Source organism: Neovison vison, chromosome 1 (assembly GCF_020171115.1).
Source record: "Neovison vison isolate M4711 chromosome 1, ASM_NN_V1, whole genome shotgun sequence".
NCBI classification, from domain to species: domain Eukaryota; kingdom Metazoa; phylum Chordata; class Mammalia; order Carnivora; family Mustelidae; genus Neogale; species Neogale vison.
In genome coordinates, this window is record NC_058091.1 from 311,632,458 (window position 1) to 311,643,175 (window position 10,718).

At 46.0% G+C, this 10,718-nt stretch overlaps 1 protein-coding gene across 1 annotated transcript in view; it reads right to left on the bottom strand.

Annotated features, from left to right (window-relative positions):
- ADCY2 (adenylate cyclase 2) overlaps positions 1–10,293 on the bottom strand; it is a 406,092-nt gene extending 395,799 nt beyond the window's left edge. Inside the window, exon 1 of the mRNA XM_044234016.1 lies at positions 10,075–10,293. Within this exon, the coding sequence (XP_044089951.1) occupies positions 10,075–10,293 (219 nt within the window). The remainder of the gene's footprint in view (positions 1–10,074) is intronic.
- Between the last annotated feature and the right edge of the window lie 425 nt (positions 10,294–10,718).

Sequence of the window (10,718 nt, forward strand, 5' to 3'; positions counted from 1 at the left end):
CACGGCTCTCGGAAAGGTTAAAACAGAACAGACACATGATGAGATTAAGAAAGGTAAGAAAGAAAGCAACAATGTTATAAATAAAAACCAAAGACAGAATATATGTAAATGAGAACAGTATTATCAATGCATACCATTAAATTTGGCAATTTGGATGAAAAACAAAAATTCCTAGAAGTATCTTATTGAAACTGACTCAAGAAATAGAATTAGAAATACTGAACAATCCGTTTAATATCAACAATACCGAAATGGAAGTTTTCAAATCTCCTTACAGAGAAAGCAAGAAGCCCAAGTAGTTGCCCAGGCAAACTCTATCAACTCTTTCCCATGTGCCCAAAACTCTTAAATTCTTACAGAAAACTGAAAAAGAAGACATGGCTCCTGATTTATTTTATAAGGCTATCAAAACTTTTTAAAAAATGAAACAGTTTGGGGCGCCTGGGTGGCTCAGTGGGTTAAAGCCTCTGCCTTCGGCTCAGGTCATGATCTCAGGGTCCTGGGATCGATCCCCGTATCAGGCTCTCTACTCAGCGGGGAGCCTGCTTCCCCCTCTCTCTCTCTGCCTGCCTCTCTGCCTACTTGTGATCTCTCTCTCTGTAAAATAAATAAATAAAATTTTTTTTTAAAATGATAGTTTGATGAAGGAATATTCCAAACTCACTTCACAAAAAAATGTGTTTTCAAAACCCTTAATTGAAATGTTAGCACAGGGCGCCTGGGTGGCTCAGTGGGTTAAGCCGCTGCCTTCGGCTCAGGTCATGATCTCAGGGTCCTGGGATAGAGTTCCGTATGGGGCTCTCTGCTGAGCAGGGAACCTGCTTCCTCCTCTCTCTCTGCCTGCCTCTCTGCCTACTTGTGATCTCTCTCTGTCAAATAAATAAATAAAATCTTAAAAAAAAAAAAAAAAAGAAATGTTAGCACATCCCATCCAAAATTTTATGAGATGTCATGAAAATGTGGTTTGCCTCAGGAACATAAAAATTGTTAAATATTAGAAAATCTATAATTATTATTCATTACATAGAAGGATTTAAAAACAACTTAAAAAGCATATACAATCACTTCAATTTAGTAAATTCAGCACCCAATCACATTTAAACTTTTTGTGTAAAATGTATCAAAAGGAAATCTCAAAAAAGATCTACAAAACCAATATTATCCTAAATAAACTATGAAGAGACTCTCTTTAAAATTAGGAAGAAGGCAAGGATACCCAAGATCACCAATTCTGTCAATATAATTTTAGAGTTCTTAGCCCACAAAATAATATAAGAAATAGAAACTTAAGGTCTTTGTACTAGGAAAAAGAAAATAAAACTCTCGTTACTTCAGGTGAAATGATTACACAGGAAACATGAATGTACATTTCACACATAAAAAGGATAAGATAGCAAGTTGCAGAATGACATATATAAACTGTAAAACTTCACTAAAACACCCAGATGAACAGGGAGATGCTCCATTGTTCATGGGCAGAAAAATGTAGCATCATAAAATATCGATTCTAATTAATGAATCAGTAGATTCAATATGACACTAACAAAATCCCAGTTGAGTTTTTCCTATGGAGGTTGACAAATGATGACTATAAAGTTTACAGAGAAGAAAAAAGGTCAAGAGTAACCAAGAAACATTTGAGGGAGTTGAATGTTACTTGCCCTGCTTAATCTAAAGACGGGTTATAAAGCTTTAGTAATTATAGAGGGGTGTGTGTGTGTGTGTGTGTGTATACACATGCAATACTCGGGGATAAAAACAAACAAATATTAACCAATGGGACAAAAGAGAGAACACATAACAAATCACTCATATATGGAAATTTGACATATGACAAATGTGGGGAAATAGCTAAATGCGGTTAATAAAAATTCATTCACCTTAAGGAGAAAAATGTAAATGATCCCATCACTACCTCACATCATACACATAGAGTAATATATATAACATATATAATATGTATTTGTATGTACATATGCATGTATGTATATGATAAAATGAACAAAAAAACCCCAACAGAATGACGACAAAAAGTATAACATGAAGGCTGCTTCTGAGGCAGGCAAGGGAACGGGACAGGAGGCGACATATGGACTAAACTATGTTACTGGACATATTTTAGTCTGGACTGGGTTCATGGGTGTTTAACATAAATAAATAAGGAATCCAGAGACAGACTGATGAGAATCCTGCTTAAAAACCAAAGAACAGGGGCACCTGGGTGGCTCACTGGGTTAAAGCCTCTGCCTTCAGCTCGGGTCATGATCCCGGGGTCCTGGAATTGAGCCCCGCATCGGGCTCTCTGCTGAATGGGGAGCCTGCTTCCTCCTCTCTCTCTTTCTGCCTACTTGTGATCTGTCTGTCAAATAAATTAATAAAATCTAAAAAAAAAAAAATCAAAGAACAATCAAATTGGCCAAATCCCGTTTTGCATACCTAACATTCAATTCTTAACTGCAAGCCAGTGACGGGAAAGGATTAGACATCTGATCCACCAAACGCCTGAAACTCTTACCTCTTTTGTTAGTATTCATCTGATTCCTTTATTCTCTGAATATGTAAGTAACATCATTATTGGTTCTAGTAGTGAACTAGTCTGAAATGTTTCCTTTATAATGTCCGCAGATCGTTAGCAGCTTGAAATCTTACTGTGCCCCTTATTTTTTATACAGCTTTACAAAATAATAATACAGACATTTAAAACACACACAAGGATAATTCGGTCTTGGGGGGTGGAAACGGAGAAATAAGAGGCAGAGCCTTGGAGCTCTGGCTTTTTGTAGCTGCAGTGTCCAAACATCCACATCTGCCGGGCAGTAAAGGACATTATGGGAATGGGTAGGAGACCTCTGCAGTCAAGGCCCCGTCCCAAAAGCGCTGATCCACGACCTCCCCACCAGCAACCTCCTGCAGGTGGTGACCACAGAGATTTGATTCATTCATAGGATTCTCTCAGGCCATGACCGTCTTGAGAAATCCCAGGACTTTCACTGTTCTAAAAAGAAGCTATTGTGCTTTATGTCTGCATGTTTCAAATACAATAAATTATTCATCCAATATGTTTTAATTGTGTTAATAATTGACAATTCCCATTTCTAGCACCAAGTTTTTTAAAAGTGATGTGGTTCAATTCTAAGATACAAGGGGCCTTACGTAACCGTGAGAGCATCGACCTAGGTCCATACTCTAATTCTATCTTGGGCCATACCATTGTTCCAGAGACCTGGGCAAAGTCAGAGAACTAGTTGGCATTTGCTCACAATGCCTTCTCAGGTCATGGTTCCCATTACTGCTTCCGTCACTCTCTCCCCTAAGTATGGCTTCTAGGGTCAGAAGTGTAAGCCCAAGTAAAAGGTAGGAACAACAACAAAAAAATTATTTACAGTGCTGCCAGCAATGGCTAGACTCAGGAAGTTTTTTTCAGAACTTCTCCTCTTTCCCTTCCTTGTGGTTTTTTTTTTTTTTAATCATATCCTTATACAAAGAGGGGAGAGAAGCAACATTACCCACCCCTCAATTTAGTCAAAATACAAAACACCTGAGCTGACCCAACAATCCTTTTCTCTCTTCCTAAATGCACCTGGCGGTTGCAAACCACCCCTAGGTTGAACTCCTAGGGGTGTGTCAATTTCCTGGTTTAAAACCAAGAAATCACATTGTAAATATCTAATTACTCTTGGTAATTTTATATACCATTACCCAAAGCTAACAAAATTGGGAAACATGAGGGCAATAGTGAATGTGGCATGAGTTTTAGCACTAGAAAATTAAAAAAAACAAACAAACTTGTGTCAAATTGTGACTTTTAATTAAACTGTGCTTCTCCATCTATGGTTAGTATGCACAACGTTTCTCAGATTGTTAGAAACACATGCCGTGCTCCTTCAAACCCAGATTGAAGAATCCTAGTCTTCATGTGGTTTTCAGCCAGAACTACATCTAAGGAGACCTCAACAAGGAAAACCATCTGTGGTACAAAGATACTCACAACGGTGACCTACACTGGCTTTGGGTGCATGTGCGCCTGGCAATGTGCTAAATGTTCAAAGGATCCAACCTTCTCAACCTTCTCAACACCCCCAGAGCTCCCGAGCCTGCCTGTTCTCCTCGTACTGTCTCCTGGATAAAGCATCTGAGCCTGCAGCAGGTAAATTAATCTGTCAGGAACACACACTATGTGCCAGAGCAGACCCCAATCCAGGTCCATCAGCAGAGTTCTGCACTGGGAACCTGTAGGCTGCGCGATGGCAACAGCAGCTGCGAAGGAAACCGGACCCACCCCATAAATTCCACATTCACTCGCCATATGCCTCCGCCACGGCTAGTGCCTCGTTAAGATGGGGGGCTCTCGGGGTCTGCCTGGAAAGAACTAACAGCGAGTGGAGGAGAGAAGTCAAGCTCACAAGACTATTCTGGACGCCAGATGACGGTAAAGCGGTGGTCAGATGATGTCAAGGGTTCTAGTCCTTGCGGGCATCAAACCCACATGGTGGGAACGTGCAGCAAAGGTGAGACTGCTGAAGCTCAAGACGGAGAAGCTGAGTAAGCACTCAGGGAGGAAGAGGTCTCTGGGGGAGGGCCGCCACAGGGACACTGTGGAGCTGGAGGGGGTCAGAGGCAGGTGCTCTCAGCCCCTGACGTCCAGGCTCACAGGTTATCCTGGGGAGGGAAACAGGAATGGAAGGATGACATCAGTGCATCAGAAATGAGCCACTTCTGGCTGGAGCACTATCCAGGGGGCCACCAGTCCCAGAGCTGGCCCCAGGAGGCGCTCGGTAAATGGCAGTGAAGGAGAGGGAGGGAAGTCCAATGAATGGTGCCTGCTAATGCCGCTATCAAGTTCTAGAAAGGACGAGCAGATCATTCACAAACACCCAGTGTAAACTCTACCACTAGCCATTACTGATCAAACATATCAAAGTGATTAATCCCGCCATCACCTTTAACAGAGTAACAGATCAGCGCTAACAGTATTATTACCTCTCAAATAGAGTAACGTAAAAATATCAGGAAGAATCCGTAGATTTCACACATGGATCAATCGGGAATGATTTTACGCGCCGCAGGATTTATGCCAGTGACTTCTCAGACATCAAAAGCATGGCCACAGACAAATCCTCCACTTAATGGGAAAGACGCTGGGAATATTCAGCAGAATGAAAATAAATGACACCCACCTCACTGAGCTCCTCATCAGGAAGCATCTCTACTGAGATTTGTTTTCACATGAAAGGAGAAAAGCAGTGACGTGTAACGCCATCACACAGAATGATGGCTGAGGACATTCACCTCAGGATGAACTCCCAACAAGGAAGCTGCTATCATGCCGGGACGGGGGCTGGGAATTCCAGATCTGCACCCATGTCCAGTGCAGCTCCCAATGAAAACCCAAGCACCTTACATCCAGCCAGAGCACTGCACCTGGGAGACCTTGAAGAAAGGACCTCACTTCTCTGGGTCTCGTTCCGTGTCCTCAGCTAGAATGAGTGCCCTCCCAGCTTGAAGGCTGTGTGACATGTTCCTTCACAGCAATGATAAAAATGCAAGAAAAAAAGACCCACTAGAGACAGCAGCTCCTGGGGGTATGTTCCGCGCCAGGCATAACTCTTAAGTGCTTCACATGGACTGATTTGGACGACTGCCTAAGAAGGCAGGTACCATTCTATTTTATGCACAAGGAAACAGAGGCACAGAGAGTTAAACAATTTGCCAAAGATCACAGACAGGGAAAGGGACAAAGCTAAAGGGTCAATGGAGATAGACGCTCTCAACCATAACCCTCTCTGCCTTTTTAAAGGGAGAAGACTAGGTACCGTGCAGATACTTAGTTATGCATTTTAATATCCCAAGGAGGCTTCCAGAGCCTTTCTTGTTAGCCCTCTAAATGGCAACCACCTTTCCTGCAGAAAATTACAGTTTTTCCCTTATCTTTTGTTTAAACAACAGTTAAATCATAACTAAAATGACTTGTGAATTACTGGTTGCAATTACAAACACCTGCCACGTAAGATTTTCCTGCATGCACAGAAATCTGCAAGAAGGTGTATCTTTAGCTACCTCTATTCCCATTCCTAAGAACAGGCACTACTTCCCATGCATCCCCAGAATGATGAGACTAGAGGAAGAATGCACAGAATTTCCTGCACCTCTCAAGGAGGATCCCAGAACATTCCTCTGCCTTCTCCAGCCTTCACCCACCAAGGAAAGGGTGAAGGATTGAGTTTGTCCCTACAGATGTCCTTCCACCCACTGGGGGCGCTGAAATATTGTCTGGAATGATAAAACCGATTTCCCTGTACAATGACTGGGTTTGTTTGTTTTGGAAGGTTAAAATTCTTTTGCCATGTATAGCTAAAAGAAACACTGATATATCTGTTCCTAGAAAAAAACACCCAATGCTGGAAAATCAATTTGGAATGACAAGCACTTACTTAAGGTTATTGTTTGAAAGACCTCACCAAATCATGTAAAAGCAAGAAAGGAGATCATATTCCCAGTTCAAATCATGCATTTACATATTTAATCAAAGTACCTAGATTGCAATATCATACTCAAGTCAAAAAAATCTATTTTATTGCAATATCTGACTATTTAAAATTTATGAGAGTAAAAGTTTTCCATTCCAGTTGAAATATTAACTATTTCTAATCATAAATTTTACCTAAAACAAATCTGGTTGGAGGCAGCTTGTATTTTGACAAACTGAAAAATTCATGTCAACTTCCTAACAATGGCAGACTACTTTTGAGAAAAGCATGCTGATTTTGGACATAATAAATGAGACAGGACTTAATTCTGATGGATGGTTTCCATGCACTTAGCAATGAGAATCAGTTCTGAAAAATGAAGTGAGCTCCTAAGACTTAGAACTTAAAGTCTGGTCTCATTAGTTCCAAGTTTATGATGCCAGATGTCAAGTCTTTTTTGCCCCTCATGCCCTGTACTATCATTAAAATGTCCATGAAAAGCAAGAGAAAATATTTTTCATATTATTAAACAAAATGTTAAAATTCAAGACATCCTATCAGGTGTCCTGTTTATTTCACGTCTAGATATTTCCTGACAAATGTGGGATTCAAGCTATCGAATAGCTTTAAAAAAAAAAAATCTACTTGATAGCTTTTTATGTAGAAAACACTTAAGCGAGATGAAGTTTCAATTCAGAATTTATTTTGATACTATAATAAAAATACTTCAAGAACTACTTTAACTTCAAGACTAACTGATACAGATTCATGGACTCATCCTACGTAGAAATGAAGGGAAATGGGTTTGTGAATAATGTCAGTTAGGGAGACAGTAAGTCAAGACAAAACTTACTGCTTTCTTTTTGAACAGCTGTATCAAAGCACTTCATACAAAGGCAATTACATACAGCAGAACATCACTATGTACTTGGACAATGCCGAGACCATTTTGTGATCCAAATGTTCTAGGAGAGGACGGATGAGTGTTAAGATTGCCAGACTTTTTCTACTATAAGAACTGGTGGAAGTCTATTAGAAACCAAAATCAGGCAGATTCATGGGAAAGAAGAAATCTGTCCAAGATTTCAGGCAGCAAAAATAGATCCGCCGAGCTCCTGAATTACATCAGAGCCCAGCTATTCTAGTAAAGTGCTCGAAGGTGGAACCCTGGCCTGGCCCCAAGCGACTATTTCCATCTTCCAGAGGTAGCCCGGCTCTGGTCGGCCTGAGACATGAACTCGCCCCACTCAGTGAGAACACAGCTCTACCTGTGCACACCATCCCATCTCTCAATACTCCATCTTTGACTGTGTGAATGGAGAGTATTTTTCGGACAGTAGAACTGCTGTTTACGATATTACTAAAAGCAAGAGAGAAATGAGCTGTCCAGAGCTCAGAACTGTCCCAGTCCTTCCCAACATCCAGTATCCGAGGAGAGTGCCCATTGCTTCCAAGGGTTCTCAACCTCCCACTGGGCCCTGCAGTCCCAGGTCCCACCTGAAGGGAGACTCTACACCAGCCCCAGGCATACTCCCCCGGATTCTGGAACATTTCTGCATAGCTCTTCACCTCAAAAGATTGACCCAGCGGTCAGTCTGTGGACCAGGTACAGCAAGCAAGAGTCCATTCTGTGGCCTCTGGCCATCCTCCTGGGCTACAGCCACGCCTCGGTGAGTGCCTCCCCAATGCTTGAAACAGTCTAGCTGGATGCCAGGACAGTGTGGGAAAGGCTGATTTCTGAAGGAAAAGTAAAGAGATCTGGATAAACTTTTAGAAGGATACCACTCAGCACTTGGCGCCCCGTGAAGCAGAACATAAAAGAACTGTATAAGGAAAGACAAATCCAAAGCTCGAAACAACTCAGAGAAGGGTGCTCTGGCTGGAGTACTCGGAACCCCAGACAAACCTCTTTGAGAACATCGCCATCAGCACAGCTGAAGAAGTTAGAGATCTATATCACAGAAAACAAAGTGGTGTGTGTCCGGGGATGCGAACTTCGCCCTTGTCTTTAAATATATTAATGGTGCTATAAATAGGCCATCACCTGCTCCTCCTTTTCCATTTGGAAGAGAACAAGCCAGAAGGGTTTGAATTACAGATTCAACAGAATCACAAGCAGCAATGTCCTGGGAGAACAGATTTCCAGGGGAAAACTGACATGTTTTCTTCCCTGCAAGCACAGAAATGAAAAGGAAATGCTTTTAGAGACCGAGTTTCCAGTCTTAAAAGTGGTGGAGATCAAGATGCCATTCCAGGGAGCATTTGAGGCTAATGACAAGGGTGTAAGGACTGCCTTGAAATCACACCCAGAAAACGGGATCCAGGGGTGCTGTCTGCTTTATAGGTAAAGCCTATAAACCACGCGTTCAGAACCCGTTCTCGGTCTGTGGCATCCTTATATCCTACCTTCCACTCTTTATTCTCACTGAACGCCGTCGGAAGACAGCACTTCTTGAGTAGTGTGTGTGTGGGGGGAACTTTTTACTTTTTAAAGAACCCTATGATGATAACAAGTTTTCCCATGCATAATAATTGTGCACCATCTGGCTCAGGATATCAGAAACAAACTGCCAAACACGAAGGACAGCTATTTGCCAGACCCGGTGAAACACAACCCGACAACCACTTCTTTGCTCGGTGGACACGACTACAGGTGCATGCTTAGAGTCTAAGCTTAAAAACTATCACTCAGTAGAGACATCCCCAGATCAACCGATGACCAAAAATACCTCACTGGAGAAGCGACGCCTGGCACAGGCAGCGCATACATAATCATCACCACAGGCGGTGCAAAAGTTTGCCCCGCACAACCAGAACGGTCGGTAACAGGAAGTTTACCGCCATCTACAGATTTTCCCTCTCCGCTCAAGGGAGCGAGCCAAGGATTCCTGCTCGAAAAATATCAATTGGCAAAACTGGCATCAGCTGTTGAGTTGCATTAGGCTCCCAGTGATGAAAGCCACTTTAATAGCCCGCACAAAACAGTAAACACGATTAACTACCCCTCTAGAAACGGGAAATCAAGGGTCCGTCAGCGCTTGCTACCTACAGACGGGGGCTCACAACAGGTCAACACCCCATCGCCTTCGGTCTATGGCAAGAAAGACACACGGGCTGCAAGGCGAAGGTGTATAATAATATCCCTTTTTTTTTTTTTTTTCTTTTTTCCATTTCCCTCGCCATTAACCACCTTTCGAAGGCAGCTCCGGAGAGTTGCCGAGCCATCTAAACTAAACCGCCCGCTCCGGGCCGTGCAGGGGCCTCGAGAAGCAGCCCGCTGGGCGCTCCCGGGGCAGATGCTGCGGGCAGCGGCGCCGGGAGGTCGGCGCGGCGGGCTCGGCCAGCGGGTGCGCGGGGCCGGGGCAGGCGCACGCCCCGGCCGTCCACCTGGGGAGCACCCCGGCAACTTTATTTTGGGCAGAACCTTCCAGGGAAACTTTTCTCTCGCCCGCAGCCCGGCGACCCGGGCCGGCCGCGGGCGGGCAGGGAAGGCCGGGAGCCGCGGGCCGAGGGGCCAGCCCCCGGCGGGACGCGGCTCGCCGGGCTGGGTCCCTGCGGTGTCGGGACCGGGGAGGCGCGGGGCAGGTCCCGCGGGGAGGCCACTCACCAGCCGGAGCGCGAAGAAGACGGCGAGCAGGGCGAGGCAGGCGCCCATGACGATGAGCAGCAGGAAGACGATGAGCGGGTGCTGCTGGCTCATGCAGTAGTAGGACTCGTAGAGCCAGTCCCGGGACCGCTGCAGCCCGTCGCCGCCGCCCGCCGCCGCCGCCGCCGCCTCGGCGCGGTCCCGCAGGTAGCGGCGGCGCCGCATCGCCTCCCGCCACATCGGGCCGGCTCGCGGGGCGCCCGACCGGGGCTGCGCCGCCCGCGTCCCACCCCCGCGCCGCCTCGGCCGGCCGGGCTGCCGCGCTCGGAGCTGCGCGCAGGGGCCTCCGGCGCGGGCGGAGCTCGGCGCCCCGAGCTGGGCGCGCTGACGCGCGGGCGGGGGCCGGGCGGCGGCCTCAGGGGCTGCTCCCGGCGCCGCCGCTGCCGCCGGCGCGCGGGAGGGGGCGGGTGCGACCGGGGCCCTCGGCCCGCCTCTCCCCTACCGCGCGGCGCGCAGCCCGGCCTCCGCCCACCGCCGCCGCCCCCCGACGGCCCGGCCACGCGCTGGGGGGCGGCCCGCGGCCGCGGAGGGGAGGAGTGCGGGGAGCAGGGGGCGGGGGTGGGCGCCGGCCGCGCCCCAGCCCGGACGTCCCCTCCTTCCGCCCT